Genomic DNA, 27,787 nt, shown 5'->3' with positions numbered 1-27,787 from the left:
AATTGGGTTTTTGTCCAAAGGCAATTCTGACAATATTGAAAAAACACATAAAGGAAAACGCTAAATCATATGAACTTTATTATGTTCCGACTCCAAATAAAAAATAATACACGTTTGCACACAACACATAGTCATGTACAGATGCTGGAGTTCAGCTGCAGCACCTGAGAGCTTTGCTTCTCCTGCACAGTGCTCACAAGAGAAACTGCACAGAGGCACAGAACACAATAAGGTTGGTGTATGAAGACACAACCACAGACATGCAAAGGGACCACTGACAGATGTATAACGACCAAAGAAGAGATGCTGAATGAACGAAGGACCACAAAGAGATGCAAACAGCCACAGAGACAAAAGACGACAAAGAGACACAAAACCTTGAGAAAGAGATGCAAACATCAGAAGGGTTCATATCAGTCGATGAATGATTCCCCTAGGAGATCTGTGAAAATGTTGAAAAGAAAAAAAAGAGGAATAAAGGAAAAGTAAGAAAGAAATAAGAGAAAGAAAAGGGAAATTCCACAAATTTCAAGGAAATCAGCTGAGAACAAAAACACAAAAGCACAGGAGTGAAAACACATCATCCTTGGCGGCGTTTAACATCAATAAAAAAAGGTTTTAAACGACACACAAACTCACAAAGAGACGCACAACAGCCGACACAGAGAAGCCACGTTGTATGAAGCCGTTTTGTGTCTGTTTCAGTCTGGGTGTCCTGACGTCAGAAGCCTTTCACACGTCTGTGCCTCGTTATCCGTCCATAAACACACAAACTGCACATGTGGACGCACACATTCACACACTGGACTGAACAATTATCTCTTCAAGGATGTCACCGACCAAGAAAAACAATTTACAAAACCAAAAAAACGACATTGGCACAGTATAAAGAAAATACAAAAACAATTACGAGAGCATTTGGGTGTTTTTCCACTTCTCCAGATGTGTGGCAGGATTCCGGAAAGTCTCCAGAGCGTCACGGTGTTTCTAAAAAAAGAAAAAAAGACCTGACTCTGAAATCATCTGTGGTATGAATACGTCTTCCGTGGATAAACGTTTCCCTTTTTTTTTTTTGTTTCAGTCCCAACTGAAGAAGTGCGGCAGATGGCGTCTTTGGTTCAAAGCTCATTTAAACTCTCTGTACAATCATCTCTAAAAAATGAAACACGTGACTCTCACACATTGAATAACTGTAAAATTTGTTTTGGAATCAGACATTACAATAAAAAATAGACGGATGGAACTCATTGTTGGGATTCATGGCCCCTGAGAGCAGGTTTACTGCGAGACCCCGTGGACAGAGGCCTGTTGTGCTTCCCTCTGAGATTAAAACTTTATTTCAATAAAAAAAAACGTCTCTGGTTTTAAGCGCTATGTAGAAACGTCTTGAGCTGTAGCGTCTCCTCCACTGAAAGCCTGTCGTGGTAGAAGCTCAGCCCCGTCAGGAGCTCGATGTCTCGGACCCGCGCGGTGTGGAAGCGTAGCCACTCCTCCACCCACGACATGTCCGACCCATTCTGAGGAAGAGCAGAGAAAAACCTATGAATGCGCCGTGTATTAAAAGAAGAAGCGATGATGCGTTTCCACTGTGGGACTTGTCAGCAGCAGGTTTTTCCGCAGAGGTGACGCGGTGGTGAAGGTGTTACTCACCGCGCAGCTCTCGGTGTGGTCGGGTCGGTGGGGCAGGATGAAGGACTGGGTCTGCAGAGGGCCCTCGCACTGAGAAGGGCTGAGGGCCGAGTTCACGCAGCTCGTCAGGATCACGAAGAAATGGGTCGGGGTGAGAGTCTCATTCCTGGAGAGATGGGATCACAGGGATTAACACACTGCTCTGGTATCTTTGATGTTTAATTCCTGCAGAAACTTGTAGCAATTATGAAATCTCAGCTGATGGAGAATTGGTCAGGACTCACACGATCATCCACTGCTTGTGTGAACTCGCTGGAAATTGTGGTTTCAATTCCGAGGTATTTGAACAGGAAGTATTGAGCAACAATCAAAACTTCAGTTCAGACAAAATGAAAATTACAACCTTGTTCTCAAGTGAAGTAACAAAAAACATTTCAGCTTTGGCAGAAATGTGTGTGTTCATGTGGGGAACTCACTTTTCCAATGATGACACTGACTGAAAAAAGGTGTGTTGATGTCGCGTAAATACAAATACCATGGAGCAGATTAACTTCAATCTTTATAATCATCAATTTTACTGCACTCAAGTCTCGAAACTAAGTAAAAACTCATTTAAAACTAAAGTATATAAATGTTAGAAACTTTTCTTTTTCATAGAGGAAACTAACTTTTTAGTTAAGTTAAGTCTTGGAAGGATATTAATGTAATTTCTTACTTTTTCCTTCAGTTCTTGAACAATAATTATTATTCAATTGAGAAAATATCTCTCAGTTCTACTAATAAATGAAATGAATTGCCTGAAGCGTGCGCCACTGCCTCACCTCGAGCGTCTTATGAACGCGTCAACGTTTCCGTCAAAGTCATCATCAAATATGGGCCCGCTCACAACGTTCACTCCGTTCAGCTGCTGTGAAAACACTGGAAGCAGGACGTCGTGGAAATGTCTCCAAACATCTGCGGTAAAAGAGAAAACACACAAACACCCACATAACCTTTTATTACTGCAACAATCCACCACAACCGATGAAGAGGATGATGTGGTCTGTGTGCAAGAGAGAAGCTTGAGGGGTTTATGATTAGAAATATGAGGAAAACACATTCCCTCCAGCTGGGGTCATGCACAGTGTTTGCCAGCAGGGGGCAGCAGCATTTAGCAGATGCAACTTGGCATCAGACACAAACTACAGAACGAGGAGGAGGTGGTTTTTTTTCTTCGAGTGAGAAAGAGTTTCCATGAAGAGCGTTTGTGGCAGCAGCAGAAAAGTGACGAGAGCTTTGCAGAGAATTCTCCGTGAACCAATCCTCCAACAAAAGCAACAAGTCCCAACAAAAAGCATGATCAGCCATTTCACAAACCTTTCACATATGACACCGTGATGATGTTGTTTTAATAGAGCAGGTATGGACTCAATCCTCGTGGGATAGGCCATAATTAAGCAACGTGGATGTATGAGCAAAAGAACAAAAATGAAGGGAGTGAAGCAACATTCAGATTCATGTGTGTTAACTTGCTACTTTAAAAACATAAAGCAGGATGTCAGGATTATAAAACAAGACTAAGCCTTTGCACTTTACAGAAAGCAAACCCGAGCACAGTAGTCCCATGTAATCACAGCGTTTGAACTCCTGTTATGTATTATAGAACAATCTGGGTTCAGCTGGCTGGTGAAACCTGAATACCTGCTCTCTCTCAACCACGTCACCCAGCACAGCATGTGTAGTTGTGGTCGGGAGTAGCTCTTCAGTCTGCTGCTTAATTAAATTGTTCAGCTCAGAAGCTCTGGCACTCATGTGGCGAACTCGCCTCTCTCTCCCCTCTAATTAAATGTTTAACTCGTGCATCAACGTGAATCACTTTTCCTTCTTAAGGTGCAGAAGCCGACAAATGTGTGACTCACCTTTAAACGCGGGGAACATCGGAGCCATGTTGGTCGTGAGGAGAGAGTCCGACTCAGGTCCACGGGAGCTCAGATCTACAGAGGGAGAGATGGGGGGGGGGGTTAAATGGAACCAGGCCCAACAACTCAATCCCTTAAACTCAATCATCCTGCATCACTTCCCTTTGTGGAGCTACCTGAAACCAGAATTCCATTTTCAGCCCCATAAATCTACAGCGTCTCATTAGAGGAGGGGGGGGGGGGGGCAACCCCAGAGCACGGTGGGATTTTTACATGAGAATGTGGCTCTGGAACACGTCAACTTCAATTCAACACCCAGCGGGGGACACAGAACTGTGACTCCACACACACACACTAACACACACACACACACACTCACTGGGGGGATGCAGCAGGCCGTAGGACAGACTCGGGTCTTCTCTGTCGGGGAAACACAGCTGGCTGTCGGCCGCTGGGACTCGCACGTCAGCTCGGACACACGCCTCCAGCTCCGGGCTCAGCGGTCGCACTGTGGTCTGAGAGAGAGGAGCAGTCAGTGGTGGTCAGTGAGGAGCAGGATTCAGGGCCAGCGCTCTGGGTGTGGTTTGAGATCACTTGGCTTGATTTTAGCCTCGCCATGTGTGTGTGTGGGTCAGTGAGGGCACTCCTGGGATAATGTAGTACGGCACTACTTATGGTGAAATGTGTATTCTTTCCAGATTACAGATTAAAGCCGTGAAGGTTTCAGTTTCTAAAAGTAGGACCTGTTCATGTCTTTAGAAAGGCAGAGGAAAGAGGAGCGGAGTGAGAAAAAGTTACAGAAGCTCTAGGAACAGACGTCGGCCCTCGGCATTAAAATGTGTCATGGAATAAAATGTGGCATTTAACGCCTTATGCAAACCTCAAACAGCCTGTATGCACGAGAAGAGAAGCTTCCTCTGCACGCCCTCACGCTGTTCAATGATTAACTGAGTTTGTAGAAAGCAAAGTAGTTCGAAGCGGACTCTATGTGGGGCTTTTTGAATTTGACAAACTGTGAAATTGAACTTTTCTCCGGGTGTACGAGCGGGTCGAGTGTGATACTGTAAGTTATACCATGACACAGATTAGAACATATACAGTCGAAGGCCTAGTTCAGCGTGGAGAGTATTTAAACAAAGCTGGAGCGAGAGCAGATCTTCATCCTCACGTGCTCCATCATTCAGACAGTAAAGTAAACAGCGTTGACTCTCCGCCTGAGGTAATGATTTACACTAAAAGGTCAACCGCGTAATGACACAAGACAAGAGCCGTCTGAGCCGAGATGAGCTCAGAAGGAAAGTAACAGCTGCCGAGAGCGAGAGAAACCTCATCTGATCTGCTGCCAAACCCAAAGCAGAGAAGAGATGGAGCCGGTTGGGAAGACTCAACTTCTCAGGCCGTGTTTAAAAGCTCAGAGCAGCGGGACTCACCAGAGGCTGGAGGGTGTAGGACACCCAGAGGGGCATGAGGCGGTCCCTGCTGTATCCGCTGAGGTAGTCCGATTGGTGCAGGAGGCAGAAGGCGGCGTCTGGTTGGACGACCCGGGGCGTCCCGAAAGGATGGTGGAGGCGACGCAGCAGGACTTTAGTGCCTGAAAGTCAAAATGTGGGAAACGTCACATATTTTCACAAAATAAACGCTAAGTAAAACAACGAGAGATAAAATGCTACTCACTGGAATTAGTTGTCATGAGAAGCCTGTTCATATCCGTCTCCTTAAAAAGAAACACTTCTTGTTAATGCAGCATAATGCAAACGTTTGCGAAAAGTCCTTATTGTGTAGATTTGGGAAAAGAAAGTGTACACAACTCCTGTAACCAACATATACAAAATGTTTCTTCTTGTTTTATGAACAGAAAAGATTTTTAAAGTTTAAAAAGTTGAGCTGTGATTGGGTTGTACATCAGAAACTCTTCTCCTTCCTGATGTCTCAGCTGTTAAGAGTCTTCTAGTCCTGATTTTGAAATACAACTTTGCAGATTACTTCCAGTTCTGACATATTTTCATCTCACGCACAAACACACACACACGCACAACATGATCCAATCGCAGATTTTCAATAATGTTCAAGGTCCGTTCCCAATGTGTTTCTTTGAAGTGGTTCATGGTGGATTTGAAGGTCTACTGGTCCAGCCTCTGACCAGTTTCACATTCTTAACCGACTGCAGAACTTCCTGATATCTAATGAAATCCATTCGTTCTGCACCATCAGCTGCCGAACAGCCCCACGCCTCAGCAGTGTGTGACGACTTCTTTCCATAGTCAGTAAATAAAGATGGACGACATCTCGACCGCTCGCCGAAACTGAAGTCAAAGCATCCTGATCGCCCCCTGCTGGCTGGCTATAGTATAAAGTTCAGAGACCCGCCTCCTCCATGTTAGTGGATGGGAAATGGGACCAAAATCAAAAGTCAGAGTCACATCTAGGAAATTTAGCTGTAAAAGGTTTTCTGTCATTTTAGGTAGTTTACTTGAGTTTGATTTCAATTCGTAATTTGATGCTATTAAAACGGGGTGGAACATCCTGATTGACTTGTGATTGGTCGATTGTATATAGGACCCCGACACTGCACCTCCATACCACTGTGTAGACTTTGGCTCCCGTTGTAAAACATGGCAACAGGTCGTTAAAGACACTTTGGCTTCACTTTTGGGAGCCGCCATTTCTTTATCTTTACATTCAGTCAATATGGTCTACACTGACCGACCAGTATTTTCATCCCCAGACCTACGTTTCATGCACAGCCACAGTGTCTCGTTAGCACATTACCTGTGTCTCTGTTTGAGATGTGCATGTGCACCGCAGGTCGTCAGTGGGGACGGGGTCACTGGCCTCGCAGGGGGTTTCATGGGAGAGCTGCGCTGGGTGAACTGGAAGGTGCGATGGACGTGACAGGAGGTGGTTTAGACTGCCGTGAGTCCCGTTGTTTGGAGAGGGACGAATACCGAGGAGATCTGGAGGAAAGAATAGAGACATCAACATGGTGGAGAAATGTGTGAAGAAAATTATTTAAAAAAAAATTTTAGACAAAGGGTTTTAACTATTCAAGAACAAGAAGATAAGAACAAGCTCCACCGGCTGCCGTTGTACCAGGTCTCTAAAATCATTTGGGGTCATTTGAAACCATTGAATTCAGCACTCACTCATTTCCTCCCTGGGTTTGACCTGTCATTAAATCATTGGTAACAGTCCACTGCACACACAGATGTTTCCGGGTCGGCCCGGCTCAGAGTGTGCGTGTCTGTGTGAATCTGTTTGCTTCCACACGTCTCAGTGGGGACACCCTCCATGTGATCTTACACTATTTCACCAGAATATATGAGCAGATTAAATGGGAGTGAACTTTATTGGATGATGAGCTTTGGGTGGTCAAACACGGTGGTCGTATAAATAGACATGTTTGTGCACCAGTCATGGACTTCACCTCTTTTTAAACACAGTTTATGTTGCCAAGATAAACAACAAAAACTGTGTCTGTGCTGTAACACAACAACTTACCACACATGACGTTGTATAATTCGATGTTTTCAAAAGGTGGCACGACTGTGTTGCTGTTGAATCCGGGACCAAAGCCGATGAAGATCGCCTGGAAAAACACCATGAAGCAGATTTTAACACACTGACGTACATTCACGTAACAGAGTGAAGTATCTAAACAACGCTGCTCCAGCTTGTGAAGTTAAAAAATCCTTCTGTGATTAACAAGACGTCAGACAGTCAGCGCCACGATGAGACCGAGGGTAAATATTTACGAGCTACAGCAGTAGAATGACCTCACACGACCTTGTGAGTTACGGATTTAAATTCGAGGACGCGTGTTGGTTGGCTGCTGAGATATTTGGAGGTGAGCAAATGCTCTATTTAAAGAACACTTTGCCTTTTCTTCCTCAGGCTGACTTTTGCCAAACTCAAAAATATATTTTTGTAAAGATGGCCGCAGCCTATAATTACACAGAGTCAAGCAAAATGCAACAAGAACCACATCCACAAATGTACAGAGACGTGTTTGTGACGACTGGTATGAAGGTGGCACAGAGAAACTGAATCCAAAGCTGAGACAGTGTAGGTGGAGAGCAACAAGTGTAATTAGTCTCTCATCTCATTTTCATCCGCTTATCCGGGGTCGGGTCGCGGGGGGAGCAGCTCAAGCAGGGGGCCCCAGACTTCCCTTTCCCGGGCCACATTGACCAACTCTGACGGGGGGATCCCGAGGCGTTCCCAGGCCAGTGTTGAGATATAATCTCTCCACCTAGTCCTGGGTCTTCCCCGAGGTCTCCTCCCCACTGGACGTGCCTGAAACACCTCCCAAGGAAGGCGCCCAGTGGGCATCCTTACCAGATGCCCGAACCACCTCAGCTGACTCCTTTCTAAGTGAAGGAGCAGCGGCTCTAATCCGAGTTCCTCACGGATGGCTGAGCTTCTCACCCTATCCCTAAGGGAGACGCCAGCCACCCTTCTGAGAAAACTCATCTCGGCCGCTTGTACCCGTGATCTCGTCCTTTCGGTCATCACCCAGCCCTCATGACCATAGGTGAGGATAGGAACGAAGATCGACCGGTAGATCGAGAGCTTTGCCTTGCGGCTCAGCTCTCTTTTCGTTACAACGGTGCGGTAAAGCGAACGCAATACCGCCCCCGCTGCTCCGATTCTCCGGCCAATCTCACGCTCCATAGTACCCTCACTCGCGAACAAGACCCCAAGGTACTTGAACTCCTTCACTTGGGCTAAGGACTCATTTCCTACCCGGAGTAAGCAATCCATCGGTTTCCTGCTAAGAGTCATGGCCTCAGATTTAGAGGTGCTGATCCTCATCCCAGCCGCTTCACACTCGGCCACCAGCCGATCCAGTGAGTGCTGAAGGTCACAGGCCGATGATCCAATGAGGACCACGTCATCTGCAAAAAGCAGTGACGAGATCCTCAGACCACCGAACTGCAACCCCTCCCCACCCCGACTATGCCTCGATATCCTGTCCATGTATATCACAAACAGGATTGGTGACAAGGCGCAGCCCTGGCGGAGACCAGCATCCACTGAGAACGAAACTGACTGGCTGCCGAGGACGCGAACACAGCTCTCGCTTTGGGAGTACAGGGATTGGATGGCCCTGAGGATAGACCCCCTTACCCCATACTCCCGCAGCACCTCCCACAGTTTCTCCCGGGGGACCCGGTCATACGCCTTCTCCAGATCCACAAAACACATGTAGACCGGATGGGCATACTCCCAGGCCCCCTCCAGGATCCTTGCGAGAGTGAAGAGCTGGTCTGTAGTTCCACGTCCGGGGCGAAAACCGCATTGTTCCTCTTCAATCTGAGGTTCGACGATCGGCCGAACCCTCCTTTCCAGCACCTTGGAGTAGACCTTACCAGGGAGGCTGAGAAGTGTGATGCCCCGGTAATTGGCACACACTCTCTGGTCCCCCTTTTTGAACAGGGGAACCACCACCCCAGTTTGCCACTCCTTTGGCACTGTACCCGACTCCCACGCGATGTTGAATAGGCGTGTCAACCATGACAGCCCCTCAACACCCAGAGCCTTTAGCATTTCTGGCCGGATCTCATCAATCCCTGGGGCCTTGCCACTGCGGAGATGTTTGACCACCTCAGTGACCTCCACCAGGGAAATTGACGATGAAACACCATCAACCTCGAGCTCTGCCTCCAACATAGAGGGCGTGTTATTCGGATTCAGGAGTTCCTCAAAGTGTTCCTTCCAACGTCCGACAACCTCCTCAGTTGAGGTCAACAGAGTCCCATCCTTACTGTACACAGCTTGGATGGTTCCCCGTTTCCCCCTCCTGAGGTGCCGGATAGTCTTCCAGAAACACTTTGGTGCCGACCGAAAGTCCTTCTCCATGACCTCTCCGAACTTCTCCCACACCCGCTGCTTAGCCTCCGACACGGCAGCAGCTGCAGCCCTTCGGGCCTGTCGGTACCCTGCAACCGAGTCAGGAGTCCTCCAGGATATCATATCCCGGAAGGCCTCCTTCTTCAATCGGACGGCTTCCCTGACCACCGGTGTCCACCACGGTGTCCGAGGGTTACCGCCCCTTGAGGAGCCTAAGACCCTGAGGCCACAGCTAGCCGCCGCAGCTTCAGCAATGGAGGCTTTGAACACCGCCCACTCCGGCTCAATGCCCCCAACCTCCACAGGAATGCCAGAAAAACTCCGCCGGAGGTGTGAGTTGAAGATACCTAGGACGGGGGCCTCCTCCAGACGTTCCCAGTTCACCCGCACTACTCGTTTGGGCTTACCAGGTCTATCCGGAAATTTCCCCCACTCCCTGATCCAACTCACAACCAGATGGTGGTCGGTTGACAGTTCCGCCCCTCTCTTTACCCGAGTGTCCAAAACATGCGGCCTCAGATCAGATGACACGATCACAAAATCGATCATTGATCTTCGGCCTAGGGTACTCTGGTACCAGGTACACTTATGAGCACTCTTATGTTCGAACATGGTGTTTGTTATGGACAATCCATGGCTAGCACAGAAGTCCAATAACAAACGACCGCTCGGGTTCAGATCAGGGAGGCCGTTCCTCCCCACCACGCCTCTCCAGGTGTCTCCATCGTTGCCCACGTGGGCGTTGAAGTCACCCAGCAGAACTACGGAGTCCCCTACTGGAGCCCCATACAGGACTCCATTCAGGGTCTCCAAGAAGGCCGAGTACTCTGAACTGCTGTTTGGTGCATACGCACAAACAACAGTCAGAGTTTTCCCCCCTACAACCCTTAGGCGCAGGGAGGCGACCCTCTCGTCTACCGGGGTAAACTCCAACACCGCGGCGCTCAGCCGGGGATTTATGAGTATCCCCACACCCGCCCGACGCCTCACGCCCTTGGCAACTCCGGAGAAGAATAAAGTCCAACCCTTATCCAGGAGTATGGTACCAGAGCTGAGACTGTGCGTGGAGGTAAGCCCCACCAGATCTAACTGATAGCGCTCCACCTCCCTCACAAGCTCCGGTTCCTTTCCCCACAGCGAGGTGACGTTCCACGTCCCCAGAGCCAGCTTCTGCCGCCCGGGTCTGGTCCGTCGAGACCCCCTACCTTCGCTGCCACCCATGTGGCTGCGCACCCGACCCCAACGGGTCTTCCCACAGGTGGTGGGCCCATGAGATGAAAAGAGGGGGGGTGCCACGTAGTTTGTTCGGGCTATGCCCGACCGGGCTCCGTGGCAAACCCGGCCACCAGACGCTCGCCATCGAGCCCTCCGTCTGGGCCTGGCTCCAGACGGGGGCCCCGGGCTTCCTCCGGGCTGGGTCCCATCTCCTCTTTCGTCGATATTCATTGAGGGTTTTGAACCATTCTTAGTCTGGCCCCTCACCTGAGACCACTCTGCCATGGGAGACCCTACCAGGAGCACAAGGCTCCAGACAACACAGCCCTCAGGTTCACGGGGACACGCAAACCTCTCCACCACGATAAGGTGACGGTTCAAGGAGAGGTAAGTGTAATTAGTGAGTTTGCTAAATTTAGCAGCAGCACTGGTGAATGGAATTACTTTTTTGCAAAGGAAAATGATCCTGTGTGTACAAGATCAATATCTCGTGGGCCCAAGTTATCCTCTTTTGCGCACAGAAGTTATTATTTTGTTAAGATAGGATACATTTCCTGTTCCCACGAGAAAATTAAATTTGCCATTAAGATAAAAAAGGACTTCAGGGGCTCTGTGTAAAAGTAGACTTGAAAAATGGGACTGACAAACCTTGACATCTAACGTTAAGGTCTATTGAGCTGTCAGACTATAGATATATTATTGTGAAAAACATTTATTAATTGCAACACGTGCATCCTTCCTCCCTCTGACCTGCATGTTGGTGAAGAGATTATCTGAGCCGTGGAATCCTCCGGTGCAGTACTTGAGTTCCTTCATATAACTGAGGAGGAAAAAATAAATGTATCTTTTAATAAAACACAGACATAAAGATTACGGTCAATAAAACACATGGTGATAGTTACTGACGTGTGTTTCCATCTCAATATCAGGGTCAGTCACTGAATAAAGTTATTTATTTTCCCCACTATGGGTGTTTCTACTTGTGTGTGGCTGCAGAAAGTTTTTTAAAACCCTGACATTTGTATTCATTTCAGGGACGCTTTCATATATAATCATTCCAGACTTTCCAAATCCTGACCACTTACTGTAATACTGCCTCATTCTGTGTTCTGCTGCTATAACAAGTTTCTATCTCTTCTTTATTCTGGGAAAAATATATATTAACACTGACAGGAGTGAAGGCAAAGCTATGGAAAAACAATACTGCAACACACACAACTGTTTAAAGAGGGTAAAGTAGTCGGTCACTCACCGAGCTGCCTGCCAGCCCTCCTTCATGTACAGATGTCCTCTCTCTATGCGCTTGTTGTTGGCGAAGTGCATCCTCTTCGGGAGGTTCTCTTTGAGGTACGGCCTCATGGACTGGTTAGCGGCCCTGCACTTCAGATCACACACAGAGCGGGAGAATCAACACGCTGCACCACCGGGTCGGCCTTTGTTTGGACCTGAAGCTAAGCAGGCAGATAATTCTTCATTCTCCCTATCAATACACAGGGGACATTTGGAAATAGTTTGCATACCGACAGGTTCTTCACCAGGCCGGCGTAGTCGACTGGGGGAAAGAGACACAGGCCACAGTTAGACACGCTGCACACAAACAAGTCGACACTGAGTGATGCTGCAGAGCTGGGAAACCAATGTTATCCACAGGAACTCACAGGAGAAGTAATCGTCGGGGAGGCGAGCGGGTCTGATGCGAGCTGCCGGGCCTTGGATGACATTGAAGTCGTCTATGTTTTCCTGGTAGGTTGATACAAACTCTGCCTTGTCACAGGAAGCCTCCTCCATGCCTGTTCAGAAAACAGAACAATCGAGTGTTCTTCAGATTTTTGATACGCCGTGATCGTTTGCAATCGTATTTTCACATCCGCCCAAAGGAAGTGAGGTTTTTTTATCTTTGTTTCTCGACAGGAAACTTTAAAATGTGGTTTCATGAGCCAAGTTTATTTGTGTAGCACATTTCAACAACAAGGCCATTAAAAGTGCTTTACATTGAATTTTAGAGGCGTCAGGAGGAGCTGTAAAAGCAACATGAAACAATTTTAAAAAGACATTAAAAACAGTTACAAGGGGAATAATAGGCCATGTTTACATCTCTGTCTATTTCTAAGTTGGTTTGTGTGTTTGTGTGTTTGTCTATTTGTTTGTTTGTTTGTATTTTAGCAAGACCCATTCAACTCATGGTCACTTTCTGTGACATTGCGAGGTTGGAGATTGAGAATAATTCATGGATCTTGATGAGACAAAACTAGGGAATTTTGGGGACTGATATCTATGAGTGTGGGAAACTGGGTGCAGCTTGATTCTGGGGTATCCACTCTACCAATGTGGTCGTAGTGGCATGAACAATTTGTCTTCTAGCATCCTTTTTTTAAATCCATGATTATGCTTTAATGATTTTTCATGATTTTATGCTTTTATGCTGAGGTCTCTCTTCCCGGAAATTTGGAGACGTAAGCAGTTATTTAGTCTTTTCTGCCGCCCACAACAGAGCGAGTGCATTTATATTTAGTTTAAGATTTGTCAGCATTTTTCTTTGGGTTTGTGACGTGAACCCTGATGAATCCTTCTGTCATTCAGGACAATAACAACCACAGCTCGTCCAAAGCAACATCTTCTCCTGGAAATCAGGTCTTTGATGAGGAGAAACTGGCTCCTCCCATTCTCTCCCCCAGCACTGGTCTTTATTAAAGTAAATTACAAGCTGAAACATCTGGTCTCCAGATGCCTCCTGACAGAAATCCTCCCTAACACAGCACTGACAACAGTTTACTAATGGATCACAAATGTTTTTTTCACTAGATTTCTCACTGGCTCTGTCTCCTGAAGTTCTCCCTGCTGCAGGTGTTTGACTCCACCAAGTTAAACATTTGAAGATGACAGTAAACCTCTACCCCCCCCCCCCCCCCCCCGTGCCTAACTACTGTGAAACCACAGACTGAGGAAGGTTGTTTGAAAGAATTAGGCTTAGCTTAAAGGTTCAATGTATGTGTATACGATTTAGGTGAAAGGGATCTATTGTTGTTTCCTCTAGCCTCGAATGAGCCCTTTATATATAAATACTTTATATTTACATCAGGAGTAGATCCTCTCTACGGAGGCCGCCATGTTTTTTTTACAGTAGCCCAGACTGGACAAACTACTTTTGAGTTTTTATGACAACTTAAGGATGCCACTGGTTCTCTTTCATGCTTGTAAGGGGGACAGTGGGGTGTGGGGTATTCAGCTGCAACATGCAACTTTACCACTAGATGTCACTATATTCTAGACACTGAACCTTTAAGTTAAACCAGGGACACTTTCTCTAGGTCCCTTTCAATCACTCTCTCTCCCTCTCATCTAATCAGGTGACTGTCGGGTGTTAACAGTAATTAAATGAGATTTTTGCCAATAATGTCGTTGCTGTCAAAGTTTACACATTGTATTTCTACTTATTTATTACTTATACTGAGTGTGAATTTCACTATTTCCTCTTTGATGCTGTAACACTGTCAATGTCCTTATCTAGAGTCTAATCATCTCATCTCATTCAGATCCTCAACTCTCTCTAGATTCCTTTACTGTGCAGCCGCACCCCCTTTCAACCTTGATGACATCACAAGGGCCCTCAGCGCCACTTCCTCTTATTATGCATTTCTCAACTGAAATCTCCACTGATTGTAATATAAACAGAATCCAAACAAAGGAGAGGAAATTATTAATCATTCTTGCTTTAAAAGTGTTCCTTTTCTTTTTGAATCTACTATTTAAAAACTATATTCACTCATTCATTGATTCGTCTTTCTCTCCTTTTGAAGATGTATGTGATATCTGTGTGGAGGCTGAGGTGTTGATCTCACCGTGGTCAGACATGATCATCAGGTTGACACAGTGGTGCAGGTTCTTCTCCGTCAGGGCGTCCATCATTATTCCCAATATCCTGTCCACATGCTCCAAGGCCAAAGTGACCTGAACAGCAGGACAGCGTTAACAGAGTTAATGTTTCACTGTGGCAGCAGAACAATGTGCAGACGTGCTGTTCGTCTTCCATGTAAGAACATCTTGTTTCAACAAATAAACACTTGGAAACTATTATTAACTATGATCTGGCAGCACTGATTATAATACAGACCGTTAATAAATGGGGTTTGGTTTATAACTTGGAGACGCAACATGCAGAAATGGTGAGATGAAAATGATTCAGTTAGCTTTTCATAGATGTGTCATTACATTGTTAATTAGATATTCAGAGCTGGAACTAATGGTCCACTTATTTATTAGTGGATCAAGAGAAAGGTAATTGGGAATTCTTTTTAATAATCAAATCCTTATTAAAATCTCAGATGTGAAGATTTGCTTCCCGTCTTTGCCTTTAGGGAATATCTTTTGAGTTGTTGAACCGACAAGCAATTTGACGACTATCTCAAACTACAATGCTAAAGGTCAGACACTAATGAATTAAGTTTCCGCTTGGACTCATATTTTGCTTCTGACTGGGTTTGCTATTCCTTCAGATAATGAACAATCAGCTGATGGTTGCAGGTTGACTGACTGACCTCTTTGCTTCCTGGCCCATACCTATGTCCTGACGCGTCAGGTTCTTCCAGGTACAAAGTGTAGAGGTCGGGTCTAAAAATCAAAGAAGGATTTAAGAGTTAAGTGCAGTGAACAGTGTTTTTCAATATTGACCCTTTGTAATGGAAACAGTAATCAAGTTATACCTTTTTCCTTCAGGTAAACTGAGCCATTCAATCAGCGTCCCCACTCTGTCCTCAAAAGAAATGGTCCTGTGCAGCAAACCATGAGATTTATAAACAAATCAATACCATGACATTACACACCATCATTTAAATGTATGTAACAGAACGTGACTTACCTGTCATACAGCTTGTAGAAATTTGGATAGCTGCCGTTGATTTTAACATCTGAGCCCGGCCAGAAAAAAGTTCCTGTTTTCAGTTTCTGATGCATGGCAGTGATCCAGATCTGAGGGGAGAAAGAGGGAGAAGAAGAGGAGAGGAACAGGAACAGGAACAGGAGAGGAGAGGAGAGGAGAGGAGAGGAGAGGAGAGGAGAGGAGAGGAGAGGAGAGGAGAGGAAAGGAGATGGAAAGGAAAGGAAAGGAAAGGAAAGGAAAGGAAAGGAAAGGAAAGGAAAGGAATGGAGAGACAAGGAAAGGAAAGTAAAGGAGAGGAAGGGAGAGGAGGAAGAAAATAAAAGAATATATAGTCTCATGATTAACTCAGAGACATAAACTGTACTCATTCATTCATCAAAGTCTAAGTGATTGGTCCATTAGGTATATGTAATCCCTCACAGCCCGGGCACGTCTAATGGAAATCCAACTGTATAATTCTATTATAAGTAACAAATATCAATAACTAGTCGACTGATCAGATGTGACTTATTCATGCAGCAGGTTTAAATGCACATTGTGGCAGATGCACTTAGTTGCATTGGATCAACAGTCATTATGAAAGAATAGATTCCTGCAGAATCAAATCAATCAGCTGGAATCATTTATTTCTCCTTCCTCCTGGAAAGTGAGATTAAACGAACGCACGGTGGGTTTTCAAGAGGAGAAGCCTGTCACACTGTGAAGGAATGAGATTTAAGATAAGCCTCCCGGTCCAATGGAAACCATGCAGCATCTCAACAAGCACCACTCGCAGCCCTCAGAAGCCGTCATTCAACACCGCGCCGTCCCTCATTACATCTAGCAGCTCGTTACGGGGAGAGATGATTCTAAGCTGTGAAACTCGATTGCCAAAACAAAACAAGAGTCTCGTGCCGACGAATTAATTTTTTACATATTTCCACAGATTCACTTACCGGCTCCCCTTGGTACCACTTAGGGTCGGATTTCTCCTCACTTTTCAAGCTGAAGAAAGCGTTGTGGGTCACGTCGTACATCTTGTTGTCCACGATCCCGTGAGACTCGGGATAAAGGCCCTGCAGGAATCGAGTCGGGAAAAACAAACACACAGTCAGGGCGAGCTGCTTTGATACTGTGATTACCTCCTCCTCTCCGATCCGAATCCAACTAAATATCACTGGGAGCCGCAGCAGTTTATTTTAATTGCAGGCTCCGTGCTCCACCGACAGAGGTGAACTCCGCTCTCTAAGCCCTTTAGTTTTGCTGTGGTTCACTTCACAAGCACATGTGAGCCATTAGGCCTCATCTTTCTGGGCCATCATGAGGAAAGACTACAACCACGTGGAAAAGCCTCCACATAGAAACTGTAGGCTACAAACAGCAAGTTTGGGAAGTAAGAAGTGAGTTTATTCAAGTACAATTTGAGGTATTTAAACAATATTTAATAACTCTAGTCCTATAATTACAGTACTTTTGACTTTTTCTTTTGGAGCTTTAGTAACTATCCCTTTTAAGGTTAGATCGGAAAAGCAAAGGATATTATTAGAATAAAATTAGTTCCACAGAACCCGGTTAATAATCATCTCACGACCTCTCCCAGCCCCAGGTTCAAAACTTGGTTAGACTCGTTCCAGACGTATTTTAATATTTAGCAGTTTTTTCTATCCAAGGTTTTCAGGCTACTTCGTTCTATTAAAAGTCAAACGGCTAAAATAATCCAATATTTCACAAGCAACATATCAGGTCAGAAAAGGAATTCTTCTCTTTCTTCTCCCACTAATCATCTCATGACCACTCAGATTCATCTTGTGATCCGACCCCAGGGCACTGTCAATAATCACTATAACCAGCTCCAACTCAGTAAAGATCAGATCACCTCAGCCATGGCTGGAGAATCATTGATTCTCAAAGTACAAATATCTATCTATCCACATATAGAGACAAACAACAGAGTTATAGTACCTATACTCTGTAGTGCAGTATATCATTCATGGGGGCCATGTGTCTGCAGAAGTCATACTTTTTTTTACTCTATATTGTTGAAAACACTCCTGTACTTTTACCTTAGTAAGATTCTGAACATCTTGGTCTGTGGTTCCTCTACAATGAGTGTTGTTCTTTCACCACTGACAAAACAGGTTTAACAGTTTTGCCATTTGTTTCCAATTTGTGTGAAACCTCGGGCTCAGAAACAAGAGGACTTACAGTCACAATGCTGTAGTGGTTTGGAAAAGTCTTAGTGGGATAAACGGGCCTCATGTACGGTGTTGTGGCTCCAAGCTCTCCTGCAACACAATAAGATTGAGTCAAACTGGGACGCAGTGGTAAACCATAGCGGAGCTGTGGAGTCAATGGTGCCTGCGACTTACGTAACTTGTTGATAACGGGGAGGTGGCTGCTCTGCTTTGTCAGATACTCGGCTCGGAAACCGTCCAAGGACACGAGGATAAGGGGGGGCTTGGAGAAGCTGTGAGGGAGGATACGAGAGAGAGAGAGAGAGAGAGAGAGAGAGAGAGAGAGATTGTAACATGGGCTGCTGATGTTACAATCTTGAGCTGATGTTACAAGATTGTAACATCAGCTCAACGGCTTTTGCTATCCACGCCAAAACAACGGTATCATATCAACCCTGATGCTAATATTTATTTTGTTCAATTTGCATTTGCATAACAGAATGTTTTAGTCCTTAGAGAGTAAAGGAAAAAGCAATAAACACCAGCACTTACATACAGTGAGAGTAAGTTGTTAGCAAATAGTCTAGTCAGCCAACACAGAGAAATGTTCACTTTATTCAACTCTCTAGCAAATGTTTATTTTTGGGCTTCAACCCTCTTCAGAGAATAACATCAAACTCTAGCAGTTAAATACTAACTGTATACTCGATCGTTCTTTTTTTAAATAGAAAAGTTTATTAATATTACTCTCATCAAGAGGAATAAGGAGAACAAGTGCCATAAAAAGAATTACTTTAGTTACATTATAGAAAGAGGAATTAACACAACAAAAAAACTAAATAATGAAGCCGGTAATGAAAATGAGAGACTTTTGTAAGAATAGCTTCATCTGGAGCCACAGGTTCTCTTTTCCATAGAGTGATGTGTGTGTTTGGGTTCCTCCCTTCCCAAAAGCAGAAACACACACAAGACCACATTCAGCAACACATGTCTGATTACTCACAGTCATTAGCTCAGTTTCCATAGAGACACTTACTTTTTTCCACTGAACCAACACCATTGTTAAAAAAAAACAAATAAAACAAGAGTCATGTGTTCGGGTTATTTAAGCACTTCTAGCTATTTTTTGTTTCGGTGTTAATCAAGGTCGAGGTTAATTCTCCACAACTGCAACAAAGGCTCAATTGAGAATAACCGTGGGATGACTAGTTTCATTTTGACTAGTAAAACATGATATCACACAAAGAGGAAGACGGGAGCTGCTGGGATCCAAACACAACCTGCTGAGATTTAAGGGGGGGTTGTCCTTTTGAAAGCCACATCAGATTTGAGGTATTTAATCAATATTTCATAACCCTAGTCCTATAATTACAGTACTTTGTACTTTTTCTTTACAGATTTAGTAACTATCCCTTTTAAGGTTAGATCGGAGAAGTAAAGGATATTATTAGAATAACAAATTAATTCACAGAACTTTAGTTTTCTTCTTTCCTACCCGGTTGATAATCATCTCACGACCCCTCCAAGCCCCAGGTTCAAAACTTGGTTAGACCCATTCCAGAGTTATTTAAGCACTTCTAGCTATTTTTTATTTTCCGGTGTTGTCACAGTTTATTTTCCACAACTGCAACAAAGGCTCAATTGAGGATAACCGTGGGATGAATAGTTTCAGTTTGAGTGGAAAAACATGACATCACACAAAGAGGAGGATGGGAGCTGCTGGGATCCAAAAAAGGACCAGATCCCAGATTACAACTTTTAAACAAGAGTGTTGTATTACCCAGGTGGACACTGTTGCTGCGTAGTTTCATCGGAGAATGCATGCAGCCACATGGTCCCGTCTGCTGGAGAGGAAGAGTGTTGTCAGTGGCATTCAGTACGAACAATATGTTTCTCTGCACAGTCATGATGCCAACAAACACACAATGACGTAAGAAAAGGAAACGACCCAGCTTTGTTGTAGACGATGACTTGTAAAGATTGTGTTAGGAAAACCACTTGCAATGAAACATGATAGATTGGAACTCAGAGCTCTCTGCCGCCTTTTAGTGTTTTATTGTTAGTTTCAGCTCATTCTTTTAATGTCTGCTTGTAGATTTTCAGTTTCAGCACAAAAGCCTCCAAATCCCACCAGACGCTACCTACTGAGCTACAAACGGCAGGAAGACACAGTGAGCAACCGGCTGGTGAACATAGTTGAACATTTAGAGACCAATTTCCTTCAGGAGATGGTTGAGACCAAAACAGAGAAAAAAGAGCCCAGCCTCCTTCATGTTAGTTTAAACCAAAAAATTTGCATCAAATAGATTTTCTAATTTCTGTCATTTTAGGTAGTTTTTTTCCCCACTGATTTTCATCCAACTGCTAATTTTGATGCCATAAAAACAATTGGATCTATCAGCAGAGCCCTGGAAAGTGCAAGATGACAGTGCCTATATCTGGGATAGTCTTAATTTCTGCACAATGAATAGGATATGTGTTATCTGTCCTTTACAAAGCCTACAAACTAGTTTAAGTAGGTATAACAACTAAAAAGGTCAAAGGTCACAGCCAAACAACTGAGTAACAGTATTTCAGGTTTAAAATTCTTGACAACTCGGCCTCTATAACATTTAATCTACCAATAAGATGCCGAAAACACCTTCAGCATTCTTCACCAGGACTTTGGTCCACATCTGGGTGACTGGTGTTGAATTAAACGGGATTGTTGAAATATTTGAGTGGCCTGGAGCAGGATGTGAAAGTATTTCCGCATATTCATGAGATGACTAAAGAGAGAGGATGAATGTTTTCCAGGGGTTTCCGCGAGCACAAAAACTCTGTGGACCACATGAATATATCACTTCATACGGCTCAGAAAGAAAAAACCTCAACGGATAAACAGAAATTACTGAATAAGGTTTGGTGCTGGACAACATGTGTTGGCGCACCATAGAAAACATCTGGACTTTGTTGTCAGGGAAACAAAACAGGGATAAAAACACTATAGTTGTTATCCCTGAAAAGGAGAGTGATTGACCACGTATTTCACAAAAATTAGTTTTTCAGTTGATTTACAGGTTTGTTATAATCGGAATCGTGTTTCTGAAAACCTGACAAATTCAAGATCAATATTTACTTTGCATTTAGCTCCGATATCATCTTCAACAACTCCTGAGGGACACGTGTACAGTAAATAATATTATCTCAGCAAGAATCTGTGCACTAGGTCCCATCAGGCCAAAACAAACAAACATGTTGCCCCACTAATTTACTTATCTGGGTTAAAACAGGTCAGATAGTCTCCCGGAAAACCGCTCCCCCTGCTACAGCAAATGATGGTGATGAAAGTGGTGAGATTAACTGAATAAAAAAACGAAATTAGCCCCTCGGTCCAACAGCCCAGATTATATGGGTCCTCTGACCAGAGCTTACTTCAATGTGCCTGTTTAAAACACACAGGGGATTGTGCTTTAGGAGTGTATAAGCTTTGGCCCCAACATTATCGACTGCTCTTTAACGTTCTGCATTATCTGTTGAAGTCATTCAAGAACAACTGAAAACCTGTTTATTGTGCATATATTTATTCTGCATTACTACTTCCTGGTGTTCTTCTATTTTTGTGAAGCTCTTGGCATTGAAAAATGGGATTGCTCTTTTAAAAACTCTTCCCACAGACAAGGTGACTCCACCAGGGCAGCTCCGGGCCTCCTCTTTCTACTCCCAGTAGCACATCCGTCTAGTCCACTGCTGACTGGACACATGACAGAGGGAGTCTTAGCATGTGGCTGAGAAAGCTCCCCCCCCTTGCCGCCCCTCCGGGCCAGCGGTGTGGTTTGGACCAGGCAGGGGGATGCTCCGTCTCAGGAGACAAGTCGTGGTGTGTAATCCAGAGGAAAACCCGCTCTCAGCATTTTTGCACTACTCGCTCTCAGCCTCCGGGGAGAAGTCGAGTTCTTCTGGGTTTATTTTTATATCTTTAATCTGCCTCCAAAGACGATACAGAGAAAGATTATAAAAGATGGGGAGGTTCCAAGGCTCCATAGATGTGATAAACGACGAGCCTACGTGAGCTTTAAAAATGTCTTCTCCCCATATGGCTTTCATGTCAGCCTGCAAGGAAATATAAGTTAAAGGGGGGATATGCCACCGCAGCAGAGAGAGAGAGCGCCCCACCCAGTCGGGGGGACAGCTGCCCACAGTCACCACGGCTGCTCCGGAGGGATGTCATGGCACCGCGGTTTGCAACAAAGAGCACACTGAGATGCCACTGCCCACATCTAACCAGAGGGAATGTATAGCTGCAGAGAACACGCCAACCCCGGGGTGAACATTCCTGCCTCTCTCCAAATCTGCACTCATGACGTATTTTGCAAAAAAAAAAGAGGAAAAGAGAAACCACCACCCTGAGAGAGAAACATGTGAACAAATCCTATTCACTCTCACATTGACCTCTCGGTCTTTAGATCCCCCCTCACTGCTGCTCTTTACTCCCACGTTCAGAGTTTTCTGAGGGACGTCAACAGGCTGCACGGAGGTGGATTTGCCCAGACAGCAGGTTTGTGGCCTCACAGCAGCAACACGTGGGGCTTGTTTGTACCTTAAACCAGCTGAACATGTAGAGTGTGCCTTTTCACGAGCCTCTCCTGAACCCTAATCGGAGGGAGGTTATTTCGGTCTGTCTCGCCGCTGCAGCCGAGGTATTTTCACACATGAGTGAGTCGAGGAGTCAAAAACCAAATCTCACTGGACAATAAATCAAATGTGGAATCTCTGATATTTACACGAGGGAATGGATGAGCAGTTATTTTTACATCTGTGTATTGGCTGTTTTATCACAATAAAGCAAAAATGAAATATGATATTGTGATCTTTGTGTATGGGCAAAGCTGGTGTTTGTTTTGCTGTAACAGCTTCTGTAACTTAAAGTGATGTTTTTATGTTTATTTTTATTTGTTTTTCAATTTTAACCATTTTTTTGTGTAGAAAAATAGCAGTAAAAAACCTACTTATAGGGTATTTGTTGGTTGGCTGCAGTGTCCCTTCATTTTCCGTCAACATCTCTATTGAAGAAGGCACCAAAATATAATAATAAACTGATTTAAATAGCAGTTAAATTAAAAGAGCACCAATTAAAGAGGGAGATAGTCAGAGCACACATGTCAAACATTCAGTGATGCTTTGCTGTAAACAAAGTTTTAGGAAGAGATTTAAAAGACTCTAAGGATGTGTGAGGATTCTAAGATCTACTGCAGAAAAGCTGGATGTACAGTTTTCCACAACTAGGGGTGCAGAGGAGCAGCGTTCTGAGGAGCGGGTCCCCGAGTAGTTTGAGTATTTCGAGCACGTCAACAAGGACACGGGAGCGAGCTGTCGGCATGATCCACAGTCCTAACGCACTATCTCACAGAGCTGCCTTATTTGGTGATGTTTTTCTTCTAACTGGTACCGCGGACAGAAGGACACAGCAGATAAGACACGGATGATGATCTCATGTCTATCATGTCTTATTCTTTTCATATTATGTGTTTTGTGTCACCTCTCTTGTATAAGTTCTGGCTTTTGTGAACTTGCGGCCAGTTGTTCCATTCTGAGCACCCGTGCTTGTTGTATAAACTCTGAAGAGTTTATTATTATAAAGACTCAAAAGCAACTCCAGTCTGAGAATTTCATTATTTCAAATCTCAAGATGAATTTCCATCACAATATGTATGCTAGTGTGTGAAATGTGGTTTAGATTCAAGTAAAAATCTGGATCTAGTGAATTTAAAAGTGGTTTCATGAGGAGATTCTCATTCTAGTTTCTTTGAAACTCCAAATGGCAGCCCAACTCAAATAGAATCCCAGTAACTAAAAGCCCTGCAAAAAAAAATAAATAGTGAATAAGTGTGTAAAGAAACAGCGACGCTCACCTGTCTCATTATTGGAGCCTTTCCGAGAAAGGGCCAAAGCCAGGATGAGCACCAGGAGACCGAGCAGCAGAACCTGAAGTCCAGAGAACAATTGTCAAGATATATATATAGAAGGTTTTAGGTTAGTAAAGAAAAATCACATCCAGTTATCAACAAACAACTGGCTCTGGTGAGTGGAAGGTAAACACAGCAAGAAGTGAGAAAACTCCACAAGCCTCCACAAATCTATAATCATCACGTTAAAAAAAACATCACAAACACGATTGTGGTGACAAAGTCTCTAATTGATGTGTATTCTTCTGGCACCACAGCGACACTCTGGCGGTGTCAGCTACATGCCTTTCAAACCAAGATGTGAACTGCACCAGACTCCTGGCTCCAGAGAGAGAAGCATAAATCAAGACAGATTCTGCAGAAGTGCCCAGACCTGCTGACACCAACACAAACGATTGTGAGCTGTAAACACAAACCATTTTGATGGCAGAGTGGTTTGGTCGGTCCACCACTTTGGTCCAGAATCCAAATGACACCAGTGACTCCTCTGGGATTTCCCTCTTGCGACACCATGACATTGACCTTATTGGTGTTCTAGTAAAATGTCTTGACAACTATCAACTATGGAGTGTCATGATATTTGGTTTATTGGATGGACTGGCTCCACACGGCTGAACATACAATCGTGAATAACAAGCACTTAGGAAAACTTAATGGATTCTGGATCAAGTTTGAAAAGAGAAGCTCCCGTTAAAGGATGAAACTCACATTTTGACATTTTAAGCAGAGGGCTCTTCCGTACGATGACAAATGCCAGTGTGGCAATAAAATCCTTTACAGAGGTTTACACAGATCTTCTCTTTTTTGAGATTCATTGTCCCGAGAGGATGTTCGCTGAGCTTTCCTCAAACAAAGTCAAAACTCTCATCAACTGTGAGAGGAATTTGCAAAGTGAAGTTGATCCGCAACAATAAAAGATCCTTTTAAAGGATTTTAATTTACAATATCGACTGCTTCTCTTTTGAAAGTTATTGTCCTCAGATGATGATCCCTGAGTTTTCTCATTCAAACATTGGCACGTCGGATAAAATCTCTTGAAAACTTTAATTCATTATCAGGACATTTTCGTACACACATTCCCTGAGGATGATTTTGCAGTAACTTTGTCGAAGCCCCGACTTTTAACCATCAGGTTAAAATTGTGCCTCATCTAACACTTTGGGTTTATGACCGAATTAAAAACAAATGCTATTCCCGTCAGCGTTTGGCTGAAAGCTCTGCTGTGCTAGTAAAACATGTCAGAGCTGCTAACTTAGTCTTGTCATTCTCTTTGCTTCGTTTATATTCTCTTACAACTTAATTCATAAACTTATATATAAGTTTTAAACTCTCCTGCAATCCTTTCCACCTTCGCTCATACACCATGGGCAGCGTGAAGAGTTAATCAAGGACAGAAGCACTAATCTGCTATCTGCTGCAGACTGGAGGCTAAAGGTTTGTAATCACCAGGGCGTTAGAGATGGGGGGGGGTTACACAGCCTCCTGTCATTGCTGCTTATTTTGAAGCCTCCACAAAAGCCCACAGCCGGCCTGCAGTGGTTTTGATGGTCGTTTAATTATCATGGAGTTTGAGACCTTGATTTAAAGTGGGCTGCTAAAGTGTAAACATCCTGTTTTGTAGCCTGCGACACCTTCACTTATCACATTTGATCACAGATCATTTCGAGGCAATAAACTGTATAATTCGTAAGCAGCAGTCTAGGTAAACAAGACTAAAGTCACTCTACTAAAGATTTTGCATTATAATAACTTTTATCCATGTGTAGCTGCTGCCGGAAAATCTCATTAGACTAAAACAAGTCCTAAGATATGAATCTTTCTATTGATTTGAATCTTGATTCTATCACAGTTGAACTTAATTGGTTTGTGTGGAAAAAGAAACCACCTTTTCTCTCCGGTGGGGACTCAACTTTTTCCTGTGTTAGTTTTCAAGACTTAAATCCAACAAAAACTCATGATAGTATGTTAACACACACACGTGTGTCAAATTAAGTTGTGGGTGATATTTGTTTGCAGACTCAACACTAGATCAGACCTATTCACGCTGCAGTCATCCATGCCCTCTAATTACTGCAAACTAGAGTGTGGTGGTATCGTTTGTGTAGAAAAACATGGAGGAATGTGGGAATCATCCACCATCCAGTAATCCATTTAGTGTGATTCACACAGACAAGACTGGGGAGTCCTAGACAGGTATGAAAATATGCTGCTGTGTGTGTGTCTGGATATTTGCACTTATTTCTCTTCAGTTATAGGTGGAGGGAGACAGAATGAAAGAGAGAGAGAGAGAGAGAGAGACAGAGAGAGAGAGAGAGAGAGAGAGAGAGAGAGAAAGACAGAAAGAGAGCAAGAGACCAGTCCTTGTTGGGAAAACCCTTTAGCCGTGGTCTTCGTGGGCAGAGAAGGCAAACAGTCTGTCTGGTGGAAAACCTACTCGTCTGAAACACACTCGATTACTACTGTCTGCACAGTAAATGTCTGATTCGAGTTTTGGGAGAAGCAAGACAGACACGAACATAAAAAAGACGTCATAAAATGTCTCACAAACTAATGAGTAGACCTCGTATGAGAGTAAAAATAAAATAGCCCCTGAGTTTCGCTCTGTTCTCCTATACTCATCCGTCTGCGAGGCCTTTGCATGACACTACAGTGTAATGCTGGGCCGTCTGCCAGAGAGATGGACAGGAGACAGGAGAGAGCATAGAGAGCACAGCAAGTGCAAAAAGTGACTTCCTGGGGTTTGAGCAGGAACTTGTGGGTAGATAGTTTGAGGGGTGTAGTCTGATGCAAGTAATGGAAATTCAGATTTTGCAGGAAAGGCCTGCATGCAGAAGATATGCGGTTAGTCTTAATTCACTTCAGAAAAACTGTCAACAATAAACACTGTGCCAAGATGGACAGAAAAAAACAAACTGAATGGAAGAAAATGAATCTGGAATTATATAGTTTATTCTTGTCGATTATAATTTTTGTTATTTTCAAGAAAAACACGCCAAAGATTTCCGGGTTTCAGGTTTCCGCGAAAGTAACAATTTGCAGATTTTCTTACTTTTACATTTGAGTCAGTGGAATATGATTAGATTTGCACGGTGGTGGTGGAGGTTCAATCTGAGCTTCACCTCCTCCATCTGCAGACACTCATCTGGCCTCTGAGTCTTTGCACCGGAGTGAAAACATGAAGTTTCCAGGTTCACACAGTCAGTGTGGGCTGAGTGACAGACAGCTGAGTGGAGAAATCCAGGCCTGAGGCTGTGCTGGTGAAGTGCAGACTCATTCACTGGGCCTGCACCCAATCATCATTCTATTTAAATATTATCATTACTTTCCTTATTGATTCGTCTTCTGATTGTTCTCCAGATTACTCCATGGATCAGTGTGAAAATGTGGTCAACTAATCCTTCTAGAGAACAAGATGAAACTTTCAAATGTCTTATTTAGTTCGAGTAAGAGTCCAAAACTCAAAATTTAGCATTTTCAGTCATATGTGACAAAGAAAAGTAGCAATTTTTCACTGGTTTTACATGAAAACTATCTGAAACTATTCTATTCCTCATGAAACACATTGCAGATTGTTATGTACGGCACAGTTAGGACATATTTCATGTTTAATAAGTCCTGCATGAACATTATGTTGCCTCATTAAGATCCAGTAGACACAAATGTTGTGAAAGTGATTTGAAAGTCAAATGAGGAACACACCAACTTCTGTGGAGACTTTTAAATGCTTTTAAAAGTGCAGGGAAATCAACTCTCTTTCAGTTCTAATTGATAAAAAAAGCCACATTCACACATCAAGCAGTTGTAGAACAGGAGAATTAAAGTAAACAACACGTGGTTTGTTAGTATGTGGGTTTTACAGAGGGTCAGAGACAAAGATATGAGACTTCCAGAGCCATTGAACGTACCCCGATGAGGATTTTAGTCCGCTTGCTCAAGCCCCTGCATCCTCCAGGGCTCCTGCTCTGACTCTCCACCTCTGTCGGCCCGAATAAAGTGGATCGAGCTTCATTCCCACTCTCTTCTCCTTTGGATACTTCCATGCTGCTGGACAGGACCGAGTCCAGCCACAGTTTGAGGAAATGAGGGATGTGTGTGTGTGCGTGTGTCTGTGTGTGTGTGTGTGGGTGTGTGTGTGTGTGTGTGTGTGTGTGCAGTGTGAGTGGATCAGAGCAGAAGGGAAGCACCGCCTGGTCTCCTCTCGTCCCGCAGCTTCACTGAGCT

General features: G+C 44.2%; 1 protein-coding gene across 3 annotated transcripts; it reads right to left on the bottom strand.

The window, feature by feature from the left end:
- Positions 1–56: 56 nt before the first annotated feature.
- enpp1 (ectonucleotide pyrophosphatase/phosphodiesterase 1) lies at positions 57–27,787 on the bottom strand. 3 transcript variants are annotated; one of them, XM_062412093.1, is made up of 23 exons: positions 27,472–27,787; positions 23,513–23,585; positions 19,402–19,465; positions 17,817–17,914; positions 17,653–17,732; positions 16,404–16,523; positions 15,448–15,557; positions 15,293–15,358; positions 15,128–15,200; positions 14,432–14,540; positions 12,251–12,382; positions 12,113–12,144; positions 11,845–11,972; positions 11,343–11,412; positions 7,026–7,113; positions 6,297–6,481; positions 5,202–5,241; positions 4,958–5,118; positions 3,907–4,042; positions 3,528–3,602; positions 2,451–2,583; positions 1,651–1,795; positions 57–1,517 (listed from the first exon to the last, which is right to left on the bottom strand). In XM_062412093.1, exons 1-23 carry the CDS (start codon positions 27,604–27,606, stop codon positions 1,365–1,367), a joined length of 2,406 nt encoding a protein of 801 aa, XP_062268077.1. In that variant the 5' UTR covers positions 27,607–27,787; the 3' UTR covers positions 57–1,364. The 3 variants fall into 3 exon arrangements, with proteins under 3 accessions (XP_062268077.1, XP_062268079.1, XP_062268078.1); XM_062412095.1 differs by having other exon boundaries at positions 4,958–5,109; XM_062412094.1 differs by having other exon boundaries at positions 19,402–19,462.

This window comes from Platichthys flesus, chromosome 18, assembly GCF_949316205.1.
Source record: "Platichthys flesus chromosome 18, fPlaFle2.1, whole genome shotgun sequence".
NCBI classification, from domain to species: Eukaryota; Metazoa; Chordata; class Actinopteri; order Pleuronectiformes; family Pleuronectidae; genus Platichthys; species Platichthys flesus.
Note: the sequence above shows the minus strand (reverse complement) of the source record. Positions and strands in the feature narration are given on the sequence as shown.